The sequence below is a fragment of the Coturnix japonica genome, chromosome 2, assembly GCF_054131305.1.
Source record: "Coturnix japonica strain WE chromosome 2, WE-NBRP24, whole genome shotgun sequence".
NCBI lineage: Eukaryota > Metazoa > Chordata > Aves > Galliformes > Phasianidae > Coturnix > Coturnix japonica.
The window spans coordinates 75,818,068-75,842,303 of record NC_140664.1 but is presented as its reverse complement, the minus strand read 5'-3'; the positions used below and the strand labels follow the sequence as shown (position 1 = coordinate 75,842,303).

Sequence of the window (24,236 nt, the reverse complement as noted above, 5' to 3'; positions counted from 1 at the left end):
ACCATTCCCCCTTGTCCTATCACTATCTACCCTTGTGAAAAGTTGATTACCCTCCTGTTTATGATCCCCTTTTAAATGCTGGAGGGCTGCAATGAGGTCTATTCCTTTGCTTCCCAGCATCTTTATCTTCCTCACCTTTTGCTCACTGAACATCACACAAAATCTTCTCTCCAGTCACTGCTGTTACCCTCTACCACAGATCTTGGAATATGAGAAAACTAGTTTCAGATTCTAAGTGCAAAGGAATGTATAAGTCAGAATGAATTAATGTCCTGGTTGACGTATTTTTTTTGTTCTGAGCCTTCCTTTTTAAGAACAAGGCATTGCAATATTAATGTTTTGAATTGAAATTCATGGGGTGCTAATATTTAAAACATCACGTATGCTTCAGAAAATGTGGATTAGGCACCTAAATTTGATACAATCCTATAGCAAACACTCTTTAAGCATTTTTTGGTCATTACAGATGTTTTTAAAATAGGTCAGCTAGCATCAATAAATTAAATCACTGGATTTCATTTTCCAATTTTTAAACTTTTATTTTTCTCAAGTTCATCTTTGGTTACATGCCATCCCACACTGCAGTAGTCTTTACCAACTTTATATGAAGAGAATCCACATGTTCTATGTACCATCGGTCTCCAAGACTTCACTGTCATAGGACTAAGTGAATCTCTAACACAGAATCACAGAATGACCCGGGTTGGAAGAGACCTCAAGGATCATGTAGTTCCAACCCCCCTGCCTGGCAGGGCCACCAAACATACACCTTTACTAGATCAGGTTGCCCAGGGCTCTGTCCAAGCTGGCCTTGAACACCTCCAAGGACAGGGCATCAACAACCCCCCTGGGCAGCCTGGGTCTCTAGGTCTTCACTATCCATTCTAACTAAGCATTTCTTAATTTCAAGACAGCTTCTTAAATGCAGTAAGAGTCTAATATAATCACTGATTGTTTTATTAAGTAGTCATGAAAAAGTAGAAGAGTGGGTGGAGTTTCTTTTTTATTTTTTCTAAGTGTATGACCTTTACTATAGCAGGAAAATCTAGCTGGAAGCTACCCTATCTAATTCAATGATGCAGTGTTGCATCTAGATCTGTACTGCTAGTTTTTGATGAATGCTTTATATATGCTTATGAAAAATATCAGCTTTATATAACTTTCTTGTACCAAAAAGGCACTGAAATTTAAGAAGTTCTCTTTGCTGGGATGGAGTGATGGTGGCATTACAGCACTCATTGCAGCTGCGAAGTATCCAGCTCTTATCCACAAGATGGTTGTCTGGGGAGCAAACGCTAGTGTTACTCAAGAGGACGTGAGAATTTATAATGGTACGTATGAAATTAATGACTAGAGAAATATCATATCCTAGAATAATTAATTTCTTCTTCATCTAAGGATCTTTGCCATGTTACAGCTAAGTAGTGACAGAGCTGAGGACACAACAAATTTAAAGCAACAGGGTACAAAATCCACCAAGTTGTTACACATAGGGATAGACTAAAATCATAGGTAAAAATTGCCCAACAGTTACTCCAGGGTAACATAGCAGGATTAAAAAGAAATCCTCACCAACAGCTGCTAAAAAGTATCACTTCTAGTAGCATATTTCAGAAGGTAAGATTTTTGTTGCTATGCCAAGTTCTTAAAGTTAAATTCTGAATTATCTTACCAACCCTTGGCTGAATTTACGTTCTCACATCTTGCACAACTTTTAGACAAGGTCCACAGAAAATCGTTACGTCAACACGTAATATCTTTTGCTTCTAGGGCACGTATAATACATAATAAGAAAACAAGCTCATAACTTGCTGTTTGGAGGTCAGAAAGCAAATGAATTATTCATGTAAAATCCCAGAATACCTTTTTAATTTGCATTTCTTTTAAGTTAATTACTGTGGTTACAAAATCTTTCCAAAATAAATAAACACCGAATTTCTGATCATTATTAAATTCATGCAAAATAAAACCTGACCATTTACCATCTAAAGCAAAACAACAACAACAAGCACTAGTTGAAATCAGAAATGAAGAATTAACCCTAACGGCTCTCAACAAGGGTAACTGAGGGTAGTTTAATTTAAATGATTAGAGTTTGATTTCTACCAGCTGTGAAACCGAGCTGTTTTTTCATCTCAGTAACTAATGTGTGTGTTTCACACGTGTGCTTAGATCACCTGTGCTAAGTCATTTTTATTATCATTAGTAGTAGCAGTAGTTTATTGTTTCTTTTTTTAGCTTTGTAAACAGGCTACTTTAGTTCTTTACATGCTATTATATGAACAGAAGTTCTATTACGTAATAATTGCAAAATGTACATCAGTCAGAATCAGTCATTTGGAATAAAATAAGCCTTACTTCGAAAAGACTGCAAGTAGCATCTTCTCCAGTGCTGACTTTTGGCCTTTTTGTGGATTGGTGCTTCCAGCATCTCTGGGCCATAAAGCTGCTTGAGTATCAGTGCATTTCATCTGTGGTTGAGGGTTTGGTAAGAGAGAAAGGGTTTCAATATTTAGCTTTCTTTTTCCCTCATCTTCATAAAATAAGGTCAGCACAGATGAAACAGCAGATTTTGTAAGGGAAACAGTTGATCACAATCTGAACCTCTGATTAACCATCTGAGGCAAGCAACGAGTCAGCTGCAGGAGCACAGGTGAAGGTAATTCAGCTGTGCTACCAGAAGGGATGGAGCTTGACTCCACCTCTCCTAGATTCCATTTTAGGGCTGACCACCACTAAGGTAGCATCTCTTTCTGGAGATTGCTTCTTTGTGGAGTTTTTGTGGTGAGCCTCAACAGTAAGTAACAGATAGCCTGGGATGATTGAACTTATTTCCCAGCGGTTACCAATCAGATGCTGTTATAAAACAACACTTTCAATCAGTCAGTACTGCTTTGCTCATTTGGCTTGACAGGTTCTGTTTGCTAATTAATGTCAAACTCCTTTTCCCCTTAATTCCTGTTTGAAGCCAATTAAGAGCTTTGCTTATGGCAAATATTATATGGCATATATTACTGTTTGATGATTTGGTACTTTTCACTACTGAATAGGTCTCTTTCACATTCTCTGCTTTATCAACATTATTTTGAGCTTTCTTGATTTAAAAATTTACAACTGAAATAAATAGAGTTGAAAGAAAGTTACCTCTGTGGGTGTCTGATCTGTGACCTGTAATGAAAATGTTAGGGGAAAAATAGGTGAACTTAATGTCAGATTATTTCAACAACTGTAGTCAGGATGTCATGAGTCACTGGGCTCTATTAAGCAAAGTTGCTTGTTTTTCTTGAAGACCAGGGCAAACATGCAATGATGTCAGCCTGCTGGAATGCCTTAGTAAGAGCTTCATTCTTCTGAACAGTGCTAAGAATCATGGAAGAGCTTCCATCCATAAGCCAAAGCAAAAGGCTGAAGGATATAAAAAGAACTGCCAGCTCTGCCACAGTTACAAAAATACTTCTCTTTATACACAAAGTACCTCCTTGAACTCATCTTCTTCATACCCTCACAAAAGAAAAATAAGAAGTCATAGAACTATCCTATGTATAGTTTTCTTCCTTGTGAATGTAATAAGACGGTGTTGTAGCTCAGACTCCAGCAGGGATAATAAACTAAGAACTATTGAAAACCATTCGGTGCAGTTTCAAGTTTGAAATACGTGTCTGCATTTGAAAACTTATTCAAATGTTGACAAGTATTGAGTTTTGTCTTGTTGCAGGTCTGATCCTAACATATTTCAATGTTATCTTATGTAGGTATCCGAGATGTTTCAAAATGGAGCGAAAAGGTTAAGAAACCGCTGGAGGAGCTGTATGGGCATAAATACTTTGCAGAAACCTGTGAGGCTTGGGTAGATGGAATATCCCGCTTTGCTGAAAAATCAGGTGGTAAGGCTTCCAAGAGTGTTAATTTGAAGCAGTTATAGTAGCAGACAATTCTGGATAAGAATCTAACAGTAATCCTGCAGTCAGGAAAGGAAAGCCTTTTCATATGGCATTAAAAGCTGGATCTGACTCACACCCATGAATAAAGCAGTTACTTCATAGACAGTTCACAGAACCAGTAAGGTACAGGAGGATAAAAGATTTATGGAAATCATTAGCTGATGAGTCTTTCTGCTTCTTCTACCATTAAACTACATTAGTAAATAGTTTCTGTTATGCAGACTGAACGGGAGGGATTCTGCTAAGCAGTTTTCTCCTCTGCTTTCTTAGAGTTAAAGGACTAGCTCTTGGTGACACTTGTAAGCTCTCCAAAATATGAGGTGTGTTCATATTAAGTTTCTGAAAATGGGTGCTGAAACACTTTAAAAACTAGTAGTATATAATGAGTACAAATAGAAGGAAATTCATATTTTGACAGCTCAAACTGAACAAAACATTTTAAAAAATTACTATTGACACAGCTTGGGTGTTTAAAATCCATAGCAGTAGTTAAACCAGGCAATATAATCATTACAGAATGTTTATCTCTGTAAGTTTCTCCAATTACTCTACATAGACAAAGAGTAAGTCCAAAACCAGGCCAATTAAACTTTGAAGCCTCCCTTTATTTCAGTATAGGTGACTTTAGTCTTTAAGACTTATTGTCTTTAAGTGGCTCAACTAATCTAATTCTTCACATACAAAAATAAAGTCTTTATGGAAATATGGGTTTGTGTGCCATGAAATTCAGTGGTAAATGTGTTGAAACTTACCTCCTGTATCCTGTATTTTCTGTCAAGTAAGGTACACAGATCCTGCTTAGCTGCAGAAAAATGTAAACTTTGTGATGCTTTCAGCCCTGCCTCCTAGAGGTCTTTAGTACTGGGCTGCATTTTAGGGCCAGTTCTCTTTAGTGTTTTCATAAATGACTTGGATGCAGGACTAGAAGTTGTTCTGAGCATATTTGTTGATGATGCTAAATTGGGAGAAGTTGCTGACTCCATCAAGGATGGAGAAACATTTGCAGAGAGATCTTGACAAATTAGAAATCAGAACAGTTACCAACCACTTGAAGTTTAACAAGACTGAGTGCTGGATTCTTCACCTGGGAAGGAAGCCCATGCCATATGTACAAACTGGGAGATGAGATGCTGAGGAGAAGCTCCACCAAAAGAGATTTGGGGGTCATGTAAACCTATGTAACAAAATGTAGTGTTGAATGCAAAAGCAACAGAATGCAAAAGCAACAAAAACTAAGGCTGAAGAGAAAAAAGCAGGGCTGGGGACAGCAGCTTCACTTGCTCTGTTTCTGTTAATAACCACTAATGGAGCAAATTTTACTACTTGCATCCAACTTAAAAGAAATAAGTATTAGTCCTGTTAACGCACTTCTGTGGAATAATTGCATGCTATCCGCAAGGAGAAGCAATAGCTAGAACCCAAGTGGAGCTCAAGTCCTTTGCTTTGGTCTTTCGTTTTTTACTTTTTAATAAAGGGTAACCTTCATTTATTTTCTCCCTAGGTAGTATCTGTCAACAGTTGCTGCCTCAGATTAAATGTCCTACATTAATAATTCATGGTGAAAAAGACCCTTTGGTTCCACGCTTTCACGCAGACTACATTCATGAGCACATCAAAGGCTCCCGGTAAGTTACATGATGGGGTGTTTCTAACTGATTGATAAAGAAGAAATTAAAATCCACAATATTAAAAAAATATATATATGCATTTGGACAAATTGGTCCTGATGTAGGTGAAACTATTCTCCACTTCCCTATCAAGTTATGCAAACAGTGTATTCAGACCTTTCTCTCTATGTAAAAAGTAAGAAGAATCAGTACTTCAATAAGTACCTTCCTCATGTTCTCCAAAGGAAACTTAGGCAGATCCTCTTCATCTTTGCAAATCTCACCACACTCCAATTCTTAGGAAAAACTTTTTTTTTTTTTTTTGTTGTTGTTGTTATAGCCAGTGCATTCCTTACATTGTGAGATACCTAATTTCTGTTCCATTCAGTGGAGGAATGAATTTAGATGCTATGAATAGAGCAAGATGACCAGTTACTATAGAGAGGCAGAGGATACTGATCTCTGTTCTTCCTTGTTGATGTGAGCAACAGCCTCTAAGATTTTATTTTTCAGAAGTTCCATGAATTTGTTTCAGAAAAGTGAAATGGGAACAAAAAGTACAGCTATGTTCAAGAATTACTCCATAAACAAGAAAAGTCTTGAAGCATTCATTCTGAAAGCCCAAAAACACTTACCATAAAAAGGAGGGATTTCACCATCTTTCTTTTCTTTCTGCATGTAAATTCAGGGATTCTATTACTACTCAGGAACAGATGATGCTGATTAACACTCAAGAGAAGAATTAGAAGAAGCGAAACATTTTTATGAAAGCAGAGTATAAGAATCTGTTTCACTGATGTCATCTCTGTGAGAAATTGAGTGACATATTTACCTTAAAGTCAGCTCTGTCATTCATAAAAGACATTATGCAACAGTAAAGATAAGAAAGGAAAGATAAGGAGACCTTCCTAATAACCACATACAGACTTTTATTTTAAATGCTTGACAGTCAGTTAGTCCCACAGATGCCCTGCTTAGAATACCTGTAATAGTGTTAGATTTCACTGAAAAACGTTCTAGATGCTAAGGCATGCCGTAACAAAAACTAGACAAAGATCAGATAGCTTCTTCAAAAGAACCATAAGGGTAGAAAGCATTAGAAGTTGCCAAACAGTAAAATGTAAAGCTGTTCTTTGCATGTCTTTGTGCTGATGTGCTCTCCCATATATGCATTTGCCCAATAAGAAATTAAGCCAGTGATTAAATATCAAAAATACAGATAAAAGACAGGCACATGATCTCATTTTTCTTTTGTTGCACTACAGATGAAAGGTGAAAAGGCTTAAGTTCAACATATTTTCAGTAATAATTTGAATATCTCCTTTACTTGCATAGATTTTTTTCCCCTGAATATTAAATTAGAAAAGGATTTGCTGTTTGTAATATAGATGCATTGTTTCTGTCAGAAGCATGCCATTACTCTGTAATGTGCAACTCTCTTTGTGTGGCTAGAATTAAGTAACATTAGGTTTACTTACTGTTGTGGATGGTATTCATGACTGCTGTAGTATGTTTGCACATCTGTGTATTGCTTTGTCTTTGAAGAAACAACATTCATGAAATTCAGACAGAAGTGCTGGGAGAACTACACAATTACACTGGTACTCTTTTCTTCCTGAAACCAAGCATCTCTTAATAAGCACTAAAAGAAGAGTTATTGCCTTTGCTGTAGGATTCAAATGGTATGAGGACAGCAAAGCATCAGACAACATGGTCTTTAGCTGTTGAAGTGGCTCAAACTTGTAAAACAGTTTCACAACCTGATTTAAGTGCTAGAAGTACATACATGAAGCCTTTCTCAGACAGGAAACAACAGCAATTAGTTTAGTCTTGTCTCACCTATCAGTTAGCAGCCTAAAGATTCAAGCTACCCAGAAACTCTCCTAAGCCTTTTTGTAGCTTAAGTCACAATTCAGCTACAGAAGTACAGACTTCCCTTTTTGCTTTAAAATGCTACACTACATTAGTTCTGAATTTGTTTTTATGCAGAAAAATGAGAAACTGCAAATGCCAGTTAAGCTTGCTGTGGCTACAGATTTAGTTTCACCACCCAGTCTGTTCAGGACATTCTGTCCTGTTCTCTGACAGAGGCAAAGCAGCTTAGGTGTTTGACATACCTTTAGATGTATCATGCTTGCTTCAATTTCACTGTCATCTTTGCAGACCACTAAAAAGGTTCTTAAACTAAGTCTGAAACACAAATTTGATTAAAACAGAGCTTATCCTTCCCAAAGCAGAGGAAGTATGTTTGTTGTTTCAGCTGTTGACATTCTGATCCACATACATGGAAAAAGTACATCAGTGTTACATCAATATTTTTACTTGGGTAACCAAGAGCAAAGGAAAAGAACAAACTGTTTACCTGTGCTCCCAGAACATAGTGCATATTCAGAATATTGGTTCCCCTCGCCTTCTCTTTTAAGGTTGCATCTGATGCCAGAAGGAAAGCATAATCTACACCTGCGTTTTGCAGAAGAGTTCAACAGAGAAGTAGAAGAATTCTTACGGTGACCTAAACTGTAAAGTTAAAGGTATTTGTCCTTGCACTGTTCAGGAAATTTAGTGATTTCATTTTTCATTTACACTAGATATAAGTCCTGTAAGGAAAATAAAAAAGATATTCACATTAGAGGGATCCATATTAACACTGTGTAAGCCTCTGTGGATCAGAAAATACCACTGCATTTCAAGACAGCTGACATGTCTTGAAACTTATTCAGCCAGTGGGGAAAGAAATAGCTGTGCTGTGTCCAATGGGGGAGTTAAGAAAGACAGAAAACATCATCTAGAATGCATGCCTTTATGTGCTCTTAACATTATAAAGGACAAAAAAGAACATTGTAATAACTTGGGATTCAGAACTGTTACATTGATAAAACCTGTCAAAGTTACAAGTGCAAAGAGGATAATTGGGTACACAGCATCTAAAGAACATGCTTTACCACTACTATCAAAACTCATTCCATACACATGCCAGCTTTAGAGAAGTTCTTCAGATTAGAGGGAACTTAAGCCTCATCCTCCTCTCCTTCCTCTTCAAATTCACCCTGCTCATCAGCAGTGGCATCCTGGTATTGCTGGTACTCTGAGACCAGGTCATTCATGTTGCTCTCCGCCTCCGTGAACTCCATCTCATCCATGCCCTCGCCGGTGTACCAGTGCAAGAAGGCCTTGCGCCGGAACATGGCCGTGAACTGCTCAGAGATCCTCTTGAACAGCTCCTGGATGGCCGTGCTGTTCCCTATGAAGGTGGCGGACATCTTGAGCCCACGCGGGGGGATGTCGCACACAGCCGTCTTCACGTTGTTGGGGATCCACTCCACAAAGTAGCTGCTGTTCTTGTTCTGCACGTTGAGCATCTGCTCGTCCACCTCCTTCATGGACATGCGGCCACGGAAGATGGCAGCCACTGTCAAGTAGCGGCCGTGGCGGGGGTCGCAGGCAGCCATCATGTTCTTGGAGTCGAACATCTGCTGCGTCAGCTCGGGCACCGTCAGGGCTCGGTACTGCTGGCTGCCACGGCTGGTCAGCGGGGCAAAGCCCGGCATGAAGAAGTGCAGCCGCGGGAAAGGCACCATGTTGACCGCCAGCTTGCGCAGGTCGGCGTTCAGCTGGCCGGGGAAGCGAAGGCAGGTGGTCACACCGCTCATGGTGGCCGACACCAGGTGGTTGAGGTCCCCGTACGTGGGAGTGGTGAGCTTCAGGGTGCGGAAACAGATGTCGTACAGGGCCTCGTTGTCGATGCAGTAGGTCTCATCCGTGTTCTCCACCAGCTGGTGCACAGAAAGGGTGGCATTGTAGGGCTCCACCACCGTGTCCGACACCTTGGGAGAGGGCATGACGCTGAACGTGTTCATGATGCGGTCGGGGTACTCCTCCCGGATCTTGCTGATGAGGAGGGTGCCCATCCCCGAGCCAGTGCCGCCACCCAGAGAGTGGGTCAACTGGAAGCCCTGCAGGCAGTCGCAGCTTTCTGACTCCTTCCTCACCACGTCCAGCACAGAGTCCACCAGCTCAGCGCCTTCGGTGTAGTGCCCCTTGGCCCAGTTGTTGCCGGCCCCGCTCTGACCTACATGTGGACCAGAAGCAACGTGCCACCTTAGTGCCCCAGAAGGAATCCCAGATCAACCTCCACCCACCCCACGGGGCCCACACCCCTTATTCCAGTACCCAGAGCACCACTGGGATCCAACCCCCCCCAGCTCACTCACGCTTGCTCTGAGTCTCCCGCATGTGCCTCCTGCACACTGGGGGACACCTCCATGGCACACTCACTCACCAAAGACAAAGTTGTCAGGTCGGAAGATCTGTCCAAAGGGCCCAGAGCGCACCGAGTCCATTGTGCCGGGCTCCAGGTCAACCAGGATGGCACGGGGGACATATTTGTTACCTGCGGGACGAACCAGTGCCAGTGTTATTGCCCTGCAGCACTGCTGTGCTCCCTTCAGCCTCTCCATAATTCACTGGAGAGTTGCACTGTCTAGACCAAAACTGCAGTGCTATCAGAGCCATTGTGAGAACAAAGCTCTGTTAGAAGTCACAAGTAGATCACAACCCTTACTCAGATATTTCCCAGCTACAATGAACTGGCATTTCTTCCATGTTTATTTAATGGTGTCAGAGGATGCAGGCAAACTTACCAGCAGCTTCATTGTAGTACACATTGATCCTCTCGAGCTGCAGGTCACTGTCCCCATGGTAGCTGCCGGTGGGGTCAATCCCATGCTCATCACTGATGACCTCCCAGAACTGGAAGACATTTTTATGAAGGGGCAGCTGTTAACTACAGCTGGTCAGTGCCAATCACACGTGCTAGCAGCCTGTGCACACAGCGTCCCCGACCACTCCCTAGCATGGTTGAGCAGCTGCCTAGGAGGAAGCTGCACCTCCATGAGTCAGTGCAGAAGAGTTTCCTTTGGCCGCGGCAGCTGAATTAACAGAAGCAGCGCCGAGCGGAGGAGGGCAAACGGGCAGCTGCAGCGCTGGAATTCGAGCTAATTCATTTTTAGCACACGTCCACGGGGCGACAACACACGCATCCCCATCGATATGATACTCTTCTATTGTCTAGCCGTGGCTTGAGACCGCCTAGACCAGCCTCGCTGTTCTACTGACATGGCAGCGTCGCCGCAAGACGACAGCAGCCCCAGCACACAGCCGGGGCTGGCCCTGACACTGCACCCCTCTCCCTCACGAGCTGTACAAGCCATAGGCGGCTCCGCACGACCACGGACTAGAACCCGGGCACATCCCATGTGGCACGAAGCCGCAGGGCAGCCCCGCTCCGGTCGCGGATAAACCCCCGCGGGGCTGCGAGCTGCACCCCGGTGCCGGTCGCACGACCCTCCCCAGCCAGCCGAGAGGCGACCCCGTACCTTAGCGCCGATCTGGTTGCCGCACTGCCCGGCCTGGATGTGCACGATCTCACGCATGATGCCGCTATCAAAGCTATTTCCACGCCGTCACCTCCCGTTCTCCGCGCTGCGGCGGCCGCGCCCCGCTCCGAGCCTTAAATTGGGCGCTGCGCACCGCCTCTCGGTGACGCCACCCGGCAGCGGCGCTCAACCAGTGGAAGCGCTGGAGCGGGGCGGGGTTGTGGTATTGTCTCCCGTTGGGGGTCCGACAGCTCAGGGCCGGCTGTGGAGCTGCCCCTCGGAGGCCGGGGACAGCTGGAATTCAGGAATTGCGAATAATTTACACCGAGCTGCTTCTGCACCTGCTGGCGCTCGTTCCTTTACTCGTCTGTTGCAACAGCAGAGCTTGCACTGCTTACGTTTTAGCAGCGCCTTCCAGCTTGTGTTTCTAGCTCGGGCCTGCTGAGCTGTGTTTTGATACCTTTGAAGCACAAAAATCATCGTTCCATGGTTCAGAGGTTCAGACTCTTAAATCAAGCAGAAATTGGAGGGCAGCCATGGTGCAGCCAACAGCAGCTTTCAAGTAGTATGGTACTGTTTCAGCTCAAGCCGTCAGAACTGTCCATGCGAGGCTCCCAGCTGAGGAATGCAGAGGGCCAGCGTGAAGTCACCCTGCTGCTAAAAGAGCAGCTTTTGCTGAGAGTACTCTGGCAGCAATGTAACCTGAATGCACATAGGAACGGGATGTCTGTTTTTCTGCAAGTGAACTTGTATTCTGTGTCAACAGAAACCCACTGTGCGCCTCATCTGGGAAGATTTTTGACCTTACTCCTAACATCTCTGGTTGTTGACATATGGAAATAAACTAAATTGATCCAAGTCCATGGCAGATGGCTGTGGTAGGAAGGACAGTTCAAGGGAAGCAGAGAAAACGTGTTTCTTAAACCAAGTTGTATATACACCTGATCTAGTGTAAGGCATCCCTGGCCAAGGCAAAGGAGTTGGAACTAGATGGTATTTAAGGTCCCTCTCAACTCAAATCATTCTAAAATTCTATGAAATATATCATGGAATCACAGAATGGCTTGGGTTAGAAGAGACCTCAAGGATCATCAAGCACCAACCTCCCCTGCCACAGGCAGGGCCAACAACCTCCACATTTAAAAACAGATCAGGTTGCCCAGGGCCCCATCCAACCTGGCCTTGAACACCTCCAGGGACAGGGCATCCACAACCTCTCTGGGCAGCCTGTTTCAGCAACTCACCACTCATAGTAAAGAACTTCCCCCTAACATCCAACCTAAATCTTCCCTTCTTCAACTTAAAACCATTTCCCCTTGTCCTGCTATTGTCAGCCCTTTCAAAGAGTTGACTCCCCTCCTCTTTCTAGACTCCCTCTCAGTACTGAAAGGCTGTAATGAGGTCCCCCTGCAGCCTTCTTTTCTCCAGGCTGAACAAGCCAAGCTCCCTCAGCCTGTCTCAGGATAGAACAAGCTTATCAAGGAAAGAGCATTGTAGTATGTGCCTTTTTATAACAGTGACTTTCCTTCAGCCATAGCAGTGCTACAAGAATCGGAGGAGAAGGCGGCAGCCCAAAAGGGATCGTGAGCCTCCCAAGCAGCTCAGGTGATCTGTATTACGTAGTTAAGGGCTGCCATTACCTCTGCAGTGAGAGCCCCATGACATTTTGTATGAGTGATGTATCTGCATCCTCATTGCTGGACATATAAATTAAAATTGGTTTGGACAGAAACTTGATTGTAAAACATTAATCAATTTACAGTTGTAAATTTTCAGTTGTGGAAAAAAAAAAAAAAAAAATGTTTTTCATTTGACTTGCTGGCCTGGCAAGGACAGCTTTACAGCAGAACCAAGGAAGGGTATTGGCAGCTTCCAACAAGGTTGGCAAAGAGGGATCAGCATGGTGTACCTCGTATTCAACACATTCAGAAGGAATGAAGGAGGTCCACCTCAAACACGTGCACACAAATATAGAAATGCCAAGGCCCTGATGGCAGCATGGAAAACTCTCCTGTGTTTGCTGGTGAATCAGCACAGCACAAGGAATTAGCACAATGAGTGAGAGATCTGTATGCAGTTGCAGAACTATGGTATTGTGGGGATCACAGAGACATGGTGGAATGCTGGAATGCTGCAACGGATGAATGAAAGCCCTTTTAGCATGGACAGGGTAGGAAGGTGCAGAGGAGTTACCCTTTGTGTGAAGGAGCAGCAGAAACACGCAGAGCTCTGCCTGGGGATGGATGATGATCTAAGGGGTCAAGACTAGAGGGCAAACTAATGTATGCTGTATTGTGGTGGTTGGTTGCTACATGCTTCCTGATCAGGAAGATATAGGTGAGATGATCAAAGAACTGGAAAAAGCCTTACACCTACAGACCCTTATTCTCAAAGGGAACTTGAATCTTCTGAGTATCTCTTGCAGGATCAACAAAGCAGGATACAAGAACTCCTGGAAGTTTTGGAAGCAAATCAATGATAACTTACTGTCGTGAAGTCCAAAGGGGAGAGAGATAAGAAAGCTGCTGGGCTTTCTTATAAAGGAAGAACTGGTGAGAACTGTAAAGGCTGGAGTCATCTTTGGCTTCAGTGACCATAACATTGCAGAGTTCAAGATCCTGAGAAAAAGCAGGATCGCAACAAAGCCTTTCAGGAGAACTGACTTTGGCTTCTTCAGTTATCTGTTTGGAAAAATCCCATGGGAGACTGTCTTGGAGAGAAGAGAGATCTGAGAGGACTGATTGACTTCTATGACTCACCTCCATGAAACAGCTCAAGAATGGTGCTTTCTGATAAGTGGGACATCAAGCAAAGGCAGCATGAGGCCTGGGGAGACAAACAAGTAGCTGCTGGCTAAACACAGATGTAAGAAATAAACATACAGGAGGTGAAAGTAGGGTTATGTGACCCAGGAGGAATATAGACACTCTGTCCTGGTATACAGTGTTAGGTTTAGGAATGTCAAAGCTCACCCAGAGCTGAATCAAGCAAGGGATGTGAATGACAGCAAGAATTACTGACCTATCTGCAGCAAATGTAAATTTTAGACCCAGTACTGAACACAGAACTGATGACAAAGGACGTGGAAAACAAAGAGTTATTCAATGTCTTTTTCTCCATCTTTTTTACTATTAAGAAATCCCAAGCTTCTGAGACCTGTTGGAAAATTTGGAGCAATGAGAATTTATTTTTAGTAGAGATGGATCTTCTTGAGGAACACTTAGATGAACTGAACATGCAAAAAGTGCATAGACATTGGTGAGACACACTCACAAGTGCTGTCTAATGTCATTATGAGGACACTTCACAATCTTCGAAATATCACAGCAACTGGAGAATCTTCCCAAGGATTATAAAAAGGAAAATGTCACTGCTAACTTCAAGAGGAACAACAAGGAAGATCAGAGAACAGGTCAGTCAGCCTTACGTCAATTCCTAGAAAGATGGGAGAATAAATTCTTCAGGAAACAACTTCTGAACACATTAGGGTCAAAAAGGTGATCGGCATTAGTCAGCATGGATTTAACAAGAGCCAGTTATGCCTGACCTAGCTGACAGCCTTCTACAATTACTGGTGGTGAAGAGCATTGAATATCATTTACGCTATGCAGGCTTTTGAACTGTCTCCTGTAACATCCTGGTAAGGAAATCATTGAGGTATGGCCTAGATAAACAGGCAGCAAGAGGGAGAGAAAACTAGCTGAACTGACAGTTTGAAAGTAGAAACAAATAAAAGGACTCTTAACTGGCAGAATAAATGCCTGATCAGAACCTCACAAAGTTCAACAAGGGGAAGAGCAAAGTCCTGCATCTGGAGGGAAAGAACCCCAGGCACCAGTGCATGGTGGAGGCCACCCAGAAGGAAAACAGCTTTACAGGAAGGGGCCTGGGGGGTCTTGGTGGGTGCCAAGTTGAATGTAAGCCAGCAGTATGACCTTGCTACAAGGGTGTCCAGCAGCAACCTGAGCTATATTAGTCCAGCAGTTCAAGGAAGGGAATCTCTGCCCTCTACTCAGCCAATGATGAAACACATCTGGAATTATGCATCTAAATTCTGTAGTCTGCTCCCCATTACAAGAGAGAAGACATTGTAGTAAGTCCAGTGAAGAACCATAAAGGTTAAGAGACTAGAGACTGTCATCATACAAGGAGAAACTGGGAGCTAGGATGGGTTGTCCTGGGGAATTATGGGGGGGTATCTTATCAAGAATCTCATAAATACATGGAGGAAAGATACAAAGAAGATAGATAGAGCCTGGCTCTTCTCAGTAGCACCTAATGTCAGGAGGAGAAGCAATGTGCACATAGTGGAATATCAGCAACTAAATGTAACATAGGAAAAAGCTTTGATATCAGACACAGAGACATGCTGTCCAGAGAGACTGCGGCATCTCCATCCTTGGAGATATTCAGAACTTTGGACACAGCCCTGATCAATCTACTGTAGCTGATCCTGCTGGGCTGGGTGTAGCATTGGACTGGATGATCTCAAGTGATACCTCCCCACTTCAACAATTCATTGGTTCTGTGAAAGGGAGAGGAGCAGACCAACACATGTGACGAGTAACATCAGGTCGATGGATTATTGGTCCTAGCGCCACACTGTACTATATTACATTATATATATTATCTGTACTATATTATATGTACTATATGTACATATATTATATGTACTATATTACATTATATATATTATAACATTAAATTACAATTACAACAAAACAAGCAGAACTTTGCAGATGTGAACTAATAACTGATCTAGTAAGTCACTGACATTTCCTTTGTTTTACATTTGGCTGCTGTGACCTTTGGAAAATAACGCGGAGATTTTTCAAAAGCAATCCTCAGTTTTGTTCAGTGTACTGATGTGCAAACAAACCACGTCTCTTTTTCTTCCACAGGGCAGAAACCTCAGCTGCAGTGAAATATCATGAACGTGGGCTGTCTCAAGCTCGGTAACACATGGAACTACGTGCTATTGCTTTGCAAAACACAAAATATCCTGCTATTGTGTTTTCTGTTGCCACATTTTTGCAGTACTTAGTCACAGGCAATCTTTGTTACTGCAGGTGCAACTTGTGCGTATACATTTCTGCATGGTGTGGGAGTCGCCTGCATATTTTTAGGCAGCACTGGACTGTTACATCTTCTCACTATTTGCAGAGCTGCAAAACAGCTGTCCCTCTCAGCATCTCTGTGGGATATACATAAGTATTTAAGAGCTTTTTGGCTGCCAAGTTACTCTTGGAAATCTACAAAGCAACAGCTTTAGGCATTCTTATTCCCTATTTGAAGGTACCTGGACACTCTCTGACATGCCTTCCTTCCACATACACACAGTGGCTTCCTTAGAGCTTTATTATTATTACACTCTTAAGGATTTTGAACTTGTTAATTCACAGAAGCTATAACACCCATTTCTTTGTAGATTCCCACTGGTTTTTAGGGATGTAACTCCAGATTAAAAAAGAAAAAGAGCACTTACAACGAGGCTCATGTTTATGTGCCTAAAAAGATCCTTTGTCTGCAGTAACACTGAGCACTCCTGAACACACAGCAAAGAAAATTAAACATTAATTACTTAAACATCAATCCAGAATCCTACATTTTGGCAAATAAACACTATAAAGAAAACCATAGCCACTAATGGCATTTAAATAAGTAGACCGGTACAATATAGCATTTTTAACATAGTTTGGTTCCCACACCCCCTTCCCAAGCAAACTGAAGGTATTTAGTATTATGAATAAAAATCCAAATACCCCATTCATAGATTTGCAGTGCCTGTGCATGGGAACGCCCATGTGCCGCTGTGCAGCCAAACCACTGCTTGCAGCTCAGCAGCCAGCTGAATAAAACTCTACCTTCCCCTGTTTCCAAGGCAACAGCAGAGCCTTGGAAATGAGCTGCACAAGGGAAGCAGTGGAAATGTTAGCACATTTTAATGTGGCTGTAATTTCCTATTGTAGGACGGAGAATTGCAAACACAAATTTGGGAGCTGCTGAAGCATACACAGTAATAGGTTGAGCATCTGCCTATGGCTTTATTCTCATTTACAAGGAGTGATAGCACCTAGTGCTTAGACACACGTATCAGAAATGAAATGATTTTTTGAGTCTTCCCATTGAAATCAATGGACGCTGCTCTGTCCATTAGCTTTTTCATCTGAATTATACCAGACAATAACAGTATTACCACCTTATAGAGTCTCTGAGATCACTTATGGTATCCAGTGCTTAATCACTAGCAATGTGTATTAACAATATTTTCCCCAGCAAGAGGGTGGATTATTTGTGGAGATATTTTTTATTCTAGTAATAAAATAATAACAAAAATCTATTTTTACTTCAGAATTACAGCCCACTGCAGGCACTATAAAAAAAGCAGTTACACAGTACAGTGCTGAGCACAATTTTATGAATGAGCAAAAGCAATCTCAGTGTAGAGCCTTCTGTACTTGGGCTTTTTCCTTGGACTGAAATTTCTGTGCTTGGCCAAGAACAAAAGAAGAGAGAGGACAAGCGTGCAAGACAACATCACAGAACAATATAGGGCACTGTCAGTTCTGAAATGAAGTGTGCTTATTTTTCAGAAGAGAACCGTTTCCTCATGAACTTAATGTTTCTTCCATACCCCGTGGCTCCTCTTGGGAACTTGGCCTGTAACCTCTGAGTCAGGAATTTGTTGACATAGTCCTGAAGGACACGACAAACAGACTCTGCTCATCTGGCTTCCAAAAGTTACCATAACAAATACAATCATTATGATAACACTAAATGACTGCAGAAAGGAGAAAATATGTTTATCATCACCAGGCACAGATTTACTGAGAAGGAAAGAGGCAAAACAATGCAGCCTCTCATTATTTCCACTTGGCACACCAGATGTGATGGGGTAGCTGCCAGATGGCTCCTGCCCCCACCCAGGATGCATCTACCTTTTAAGATCACTCAGAAGATGAAATCTGTTTGCTGTCTCTATCAGCTAAGACCTTCGAGTCAATATACAACCGATTCCAGCATCAATATAAATGAAATGCTGCTATCATGTTTTCCAGGGCAGCCTATTTCCCACTCGTCAGTGAGAACAAGGAACAGACAGAGGCTTTGATCAGCTAGTCACAGTTCCTTTTGTTCCTCAGCCTCCTTGCTCTATCTTGAAATCCAATCATTACTTGTAATTCAAACAGACACTTGCTAACTCTAGGCTTTATCCTGGGAAAATTCTAAGAGATGCCACAGTCTGTGGTGGGATTTGATATAAATTGCTTAAAATCACCCGGGTTCTCTGCAAGAGACCAGGGTGGTGTTGCTCCAGGTGGCTCCATCCAATCATGCACCTGCTCTGCTCTCCCTTGCAGAAACTGTTTTTTTTTTTTTTTGCCTTCTCTGTAGCAGTTCTCACTTTGACATATTCTTTAATCCAAGAAAAAGCTTCTTCCCACCTCATTTACCACATCCTTATGTTTTAGGAAACTGACTCATAGAGGAGTCAGACATGCTCCAGAGGGAATTAAAATCCCTAAAGCAAGGCAGTGGGTAGGACTATCCTTTTCAGCAGCAGAAGGATAATGAATGAGTCTCACCCATGGAGCCACCCACTTCCACGAGTAGCAGTTCTCTTAAAGCCCTGGAAACCTTTAATTCAAACTCACTCTCCCCTATCCTCTAGTGTGGAGCTGGCATTTTCAAATACTACTCATTCTAATTATTTATTAACAATAAAACTGGGATTATGCTGGATGCATAGTAGTAGATTAAGCCATACTTGAATTTCATTTAATGCATGTAAAGGTATTTTGTTTTGGTTTTTTTTTTTTGTGAGGCCAATTGAATTCTGCTTGAAAGCCCCGTTTAATTATTCACTGCAGAGGCAGGCAGTGTATTTGTCAGATCCATAGTAAAAAGGCAGAAACATTTTTCACTGCAAAACAACACAAAGCTGTTTACTGAACAAACTCTACAGCCTCTGCCAGGGCAGCCATTCCATCTCCTGGAGCAAGTGCTTTCACATTCTTAAGCTGAATTACTAGCATTTCTGTTTGCTATGATAAATACATTCTTGACAAAAAAAGCCTTGAGTTTATCAGGTGAGAAGCCAGGTGAGAAGCACAACCTGATTATAAAAGATGACATATCAGTCACTCAGACCAGTTTGAAAATCTGTGTCTCAGAAGAATCAAATGTTAATAAGCAGGAATTTAAAGCCAGCTTGATGTTCTCTCAAGAGAAAAACTCTGCCCATAAAAGAAAAATGGCTTTGAGTGAGAAGGATGAAAAGATCTACTGTGAAATTACTTTCTTACTGTAAGTGGACAACCAATTTAACAATACTCTGAAAATAAGTGATTTGTCTTTCTGGCAGCTGTTAATAAACTACTTGAAACTGGAGACTGAAGCTACAAGCAGATAAACAGGTTGGTCATTATTAAACTGCTCAGGGAGGAAGAAGATTATCAACTGTAATTGTTGAATTGATGAATTGTTGAATTGTATTTCCTTTGCTGGTAAGAACTGAGGGATTGGGCTCCTCTCAATACCTTCAACATGCATTAAAAGAAATGCTCAAAGGGCTCCAGATGGGTAAGTGTCCAATAGAGTAATGTCTTTTTCCAAAATACCCCACGGCCTCAGGCACTTTACTGTACGACCAAATGCTTCCATTTTGATTTCTCATGTAGACAAGCTAAAAGATAACAAGCATCTAAAATGGAACCACTGGTAAGCAGTAGAATGTACTTTCCCATTTTAACAAAGAACAGAACAGGTTATTGGTGGAACATCAGAAGGCCGATGCTTAGTGTGGCAATTTGAGATTGGTAGGAGAAAAACTCTCGAGACCTTTTGATTCAATCACATTTAAAAGTGCTACAAATACTACAAAGGCTTATTTTTTGCAGAGTGGAAGTTGAGGAAAAACCTCACCTGAGTTACACTGAGCCCAGAGCAGAGTCATGAGATTTGTTTAATGAAGACAACAAATGTGGAACAAAGTGCACAGGAATATTGAGGAGTGAGAGAACAGTGCCTCCCATGTGCCAAGTAAGTGTTACTTGTAGCTCCTATGCAGGCTGTAGTATCTGACCAGTAACTACTGTATACTTCCAGTGATACTGCAGTGCCTAATGGAAAAGTAACATCCCCTGGCAGAAAGGGCAGGACCACCCCATTTACTTGATACACATGGCCTCTCTAGGGAGGATTCCCATTTCCTCATCCCTTTAGCAATTAACATTTTTAGGCCCTATTACATAGAAAAATAATCCACTAACTGAGACCCCACCTCCCTGTGAAGCAGAATGAATTGAACCTTTAAAAATAGATAGTAAGGTAATTCTGTAAAAATACCTCAATGCAATAATTACAAAACTAATTGTATTTTAAGCTAGCATCAGGGTTCATCCTGATAAGAACTTGTTATTCAGCTCACAGAGCAGCAAAAGAAGCAAGTCAGAGGAGAACTCTTCCCTTCTGCATAGAATGTTATAATAGATGTTCTGGCCCTGTTTTTTGAGTTAAGAAAGCCTGTTTCTCTAGGCACCACCACTACATTTTGCAGCAGTGCATTGCAACATCCCTGTCCCATAACAGACTGTTTGTGGTTTGTCTAGGCAGGAGGCACTTTCAGATGCCTGGAATGATCTACTAGCACCATACTACTGTAGCATGGAGAATATGAGACTATCATTCAGAAGCAGGATATTTCTTTAACTATCAGAGTTTTTAGGCCTCCACTTGTGCAGAGAACTAGTGTAGAGATTATATTCCCTTCTTTCTTCAGGTTCTAAGTGAAGAAAACAAACTTCTTTATCTCATACTTTCTGCAAAGAAGCTTCTGGCAACAGGACAGTCCCCATAGATTTCATTCTTAGATGATCACATCACTGGGACTATCCTGTATCCTGACTATCCTAAATGCAATCCTATTCTGATGTAGAAGCGCATCTCATGTTGAATGAAGGAAAACTGTTACTCCCATCTGACAGACTAAAAAACATCTGTTGAAAAGCTGATGTAGGCCTACATTCTCAGTAGATACTTGAATGTTTCAAGCTTTTGGATACTAGCTCATGTGAAATTTGTGACAGAGGGTACCAGACTTGTTTCTTTCAGGTCCAGACCAAATATGGGACTAACCTTCCACAACACTGTACAGTACCTTTAGACTGAGATCCTAGAACAGGGAATTCAAGAGTTGGCATCTCAGGTTACTAAACCCTAAACCTCATGTAATTTAAAGCATTTACAGCCATATTTAGCTTTATCACCTATGCATCCACTTGTATACAGTTGTTCTCTTGTAGCTTTTATTAGTCAAATTGTTCTGCTAACACCTTAAAATGGCAGACATCAAACAAAGCAGACGAAAGAGACAGCTCCCTTTCCTGACACCATCAATTCTAACAGTTGACAGGATAGGATGCTTTCCTACAGGTCACCATTACTATGTTTAAATGAAAGAAGCCATTTTTTGATAAAACCACTTAACACAGATGAGCCTGTAAGAGGCCATGCTTTTTACATTACTGTCTCAAAGTTTGCTGAAATGGACAAGTTCAGGCAAGTCCTGGCCAAGGTTCCAGGACTGCCTTTGTCTGAGACACACAGGAACCAAGGTTCGAGAAATCCCTTTGTTTAGGAGATGGACAAGTCCGGGAGCTACGAAAGGGAGATAAGATACTGATCAATAGCCCTTAAGTGGTCTTTTGTGTTGGCCTATCTCAAGGAAGATGGCCATCTCTGAGGACTGATGGCCCTTAAGTGGTCTTCCTCTCGTGTTGGCTCATCTCAAGGAAGATTGACATCTCTGAGGAAATCACAGGACTCTGACCCGAGCCGTCCCGAAATGTCTCGAAGGCTGGAAAGAAGGATAAAAAGGGCACGGACAAACACTGAATTTGGGAGGTTTTCTGACACCAGATGCCTCACTACGGAAACAAGGAGGTTTTCTGTCATCAGATGCCTCTCTACGCGAGCGCCTGCATGCTGAAGAACCTTTGTGGGCATCTAGGTATCTGACCTCAGATTCCTCCACCGTTGTCCTACTGCTGCCTATTATCTCTTCTGGGATTGCTGCTCGAGACTCTACTTCGAGGGACCTCACTGCCCGAGACTCCACTTCCTGAGACCTCGCTACTCTGACCATCTTCTCTGCGTTTCATCGATCTGCGGCCTGCTACTTCGCTGCTGCTCTCCCCTACGCTTATTTTGCCCCAGACCAACGTTAACAACGTGCTACGGGACGCTGCTGCATCCAGGAGGTTACTATTCCCCGCTTTAACGTAATTCTTGCTCTTTTCTACCTTTTTCTATCGCCTACTTTCCCTTCCCCATCACCCTAATTTTGGCATTCGCCGCTCTCCCTTCCCCATCCCCTCAATTGTCTATTACTTCCAAGAAACTGGTCGGATCAACATTTGAATGTTCTTCTTCTTAATCTCACGCCGGGCATAACATTATCAAAAGAACCTTTGCCTCACTCCTAAATTGGAGCGAGACAGAGCCACATGGTTTAAACTGAACCCCGCTGAGCCTGTGGTATCTACCATCATTTTGTCCAGAAAGGATGCTTCATACAAGACCTTAAATCCTAGAGCTGTTTATCGCATATATAAGAACAAGTCACCAGCTGACACAGGCTAAGGCAATCAGATTATTTAATCTGAAATAGTTTCAGTGGTTCCGCTCTTTGTGAAAGAAGTAGAGCTGTGAACATATGAAGAGACATTTGTTTGTTGCTTTGCATACAGCAGTCATCAGCTTTTATAACAAACGGTCCCCTAAGTGTAGATGCAGATAAAACTCAAAGGTACAGCAGGAAAAAAACCTGCATTGCAACTTCCAGTCACAATATGAGGATTATCTTCCATTATAATTGATTTACTACTCCTATCCAACAGGATTAAGCCTCCCTTTTAAGTCTCCTAGTGTCCCCCTTTCCTGTATTACCCTTAACTCCTACTAAAGTTATGTGGGAAGTGGGTTTGTTTGATTTTCTTAAGTATTATGGCTGGCAAATAAGCTGTGTAGGATGGACATGTTTCTGTACCACCACTTATGGTTTCTCTTCCTTTGGGAAGAGGAAGAAACAACAGTGTTGTTTCCAAGAAAGCAATGTAGGAAGGTGTCCTACTTTCTAATACAGGAGCTGTAGTGCAATGGTTCTCTTGGGTTAACTATATCTAAGTGTTAGCTGAAGAGCAATTACACTAAGAAAAAGGATCTGAACATGCTGAACACTAGTGAAACTCTGTAAGGTCCCACTGTAGAAAGATCTTTACTGTCACTATCAATGACCAGATTCTAATCTTTTTGAGGAACTAAATTTGTTCTCCATCTTCCCTTCTCACCTTTAGGAATCAAGTTTATGACAAACAGGTTCGAGCACAATCCAGTTGGGCAATTTCAAGGGAAGGTTACTGTGACAACCAGACAGGTTGTTATTTCTCAAAGGGCCCAGAGGCAGCACACAGTAACTCAGTTACTAAAACAACCTTAATTTGTTTAATACTTAATCCCAGAACTGCTCATGTTCTAAGAAATACAAGTGCTATTATGAGTGCTGTGTTTGTTTACAGACGGTTCAGGCATTTTAAGTGCTCCTCACCTCTCTTTTCAGAGGTTTCATGTGAAATGAAGGATAGAGATGAGAAAAGAAACTGCATGAAAAGCTTGTTGTTCTGCACACAATCTCAGACCTTACTGGAGGATAACAAGCCCATCAGCAAAACATCGGTATGCTCAAGCAATAGAGTCCACTAACAGAGCCAAAACAGGCAAGATAAAAGGGAGCTACTGTGCACTAATTAAGTGTTGATTCTGGTAATGCCTTGCCAGAGTCCCATTATAGGATCACACAAGAGATTGCAAATAGGTGGATAGCTGTTCCCTCTGAACAGTAAGGACAGCAGTGGTTATAGCATTACTAGCAGCTCTCACAATGTGGTGGGTTTTTTTAAGCATAAGAGCACTTCCCTAAGCAGTGTTGGGGGAACTAACAACTGCGAGCTCACATATGGGATAACTACTATTCTGGGTATAGGATTTTACTCTCATCCTGTAGAAGAGTCTCAGATATTATAATAACTTGTGACTATGCTGCAGGCTTGCCCCATCTCAAATTCACCTAGGCTTCTTGTGCACTTTTGGCACACGGTACAACAAATCCCACCGCCCTCACCATAAAAAAAAAGCTGAATTTACCTTAGCAAAGATGCACACGAGGATCCTGCTGCACCACTCAGCTGCCTGGCAGGAGGTCCACTTCTTGTTGCAATTACTGAGAGCATCAAACAGCAGCAGTGTAAATATGT

At 42.2% G+C, this 24,236-nt stretch overlaps 2 protein-coding genes and 2 long non-coding RNA genes across 8 annotated transcripts in view; 1 reads left to right on the top strand and 3 right to left on the bottom strand.

Moving 5' to 3' along the window:
- LOC107309621 (uncharacterized) overlaps positions 1–4,831 on the bottom strand; it is a 5,310-nt gene extending 479 nt beyond the window's left edge. The window contains exons 1-3 of one of the 2 annotated variants that reach the window (XR_014943582.1): positions 4,694–4,831; positions 3,145–3,168; positions 2,359–2,471 (exon numbers count right to left, since the gene is read on the bottom strand). This is a non-coding gene — a long non-coding RNA (uncharacterized LOC107309621). Of the gene's footprint in view, positions 1–2,358; positions 2,472–3,144; positions 3,284–4,693 lie in introns of those variants that run through there. The other variant, XR_001553260.3, reaches the window with a different exon arrangement.
- The window catches only part of BPHL (biphenyl hydrolase like), a 23,263-nt gene extending 6,000 nt beyond the window's left edge, over positions 1–17,263 (top strand). The window contains exons 4-8 of one of the 4 annotated variants that reach the window (XM_085540285.1): positions 1,178–1,331; positions 3,753–3,881; positions 5,443–5,566; positions 7,972–8,079; positions 15,825–17,263. In XM_085540285.1, coding sequence (XP_085396411.1) covers positions 1,178–1,331; positions 3,753–3,881; positions 5,443–5,566; positions 7,972–8,059 — 495 coding nt within the window. In that variant the 3' untranslated portion in view covers positions 8,060–8,079; positions 15,825–17,263. Of the gene's footprint in view, positions 1–1,177; positions 1,332–3,752; positions 3,885–5,442; positions 5,567–7,971; positions 8,194–15,824 lie in introns of those variants that run through there. The other 3 variants (XM_015854568.3, XM_015854569.3, XM_015854567.3) reach the window with 3 other exon arrangements.
- On the bottom strand, positions 8,335–11,033 carry LOC107309619 (tubulin beta-1 chain). Its single transcript, XM_015854566.3, has 4 exons — positions 10,924–11,033; positions 10,189–10,297; positions 9,828–9,938; positions 8,335–9,617 (listed from the first exon to the last, which is right to left on the bottom strand). The coding sequence occupies exons 1-4, from the start codon at positions 10,978–10,980 to the stop codon at positions 8,557–8,559; spliced, it is 1,338 nt and encodes a 445-aa protein (XP_015710052.2). The 5' UTR covers positions 10,981–11,033; the 3' UTR covers positions 8,335–8,556.
- On the bottom strand, positions 16,944–24,236 carry LOC146761962 (uncharacterized). Its single transcript, XR_014943583.1, has 2 exons — positions 24,127–24,236; positions 16,944–17,619 (listed from the first exon to the last, which is right to left on the bottom strand). It is a non-coding gene; the product is annotated as an uncharacterized LOC146761962 (long non-coding RNA).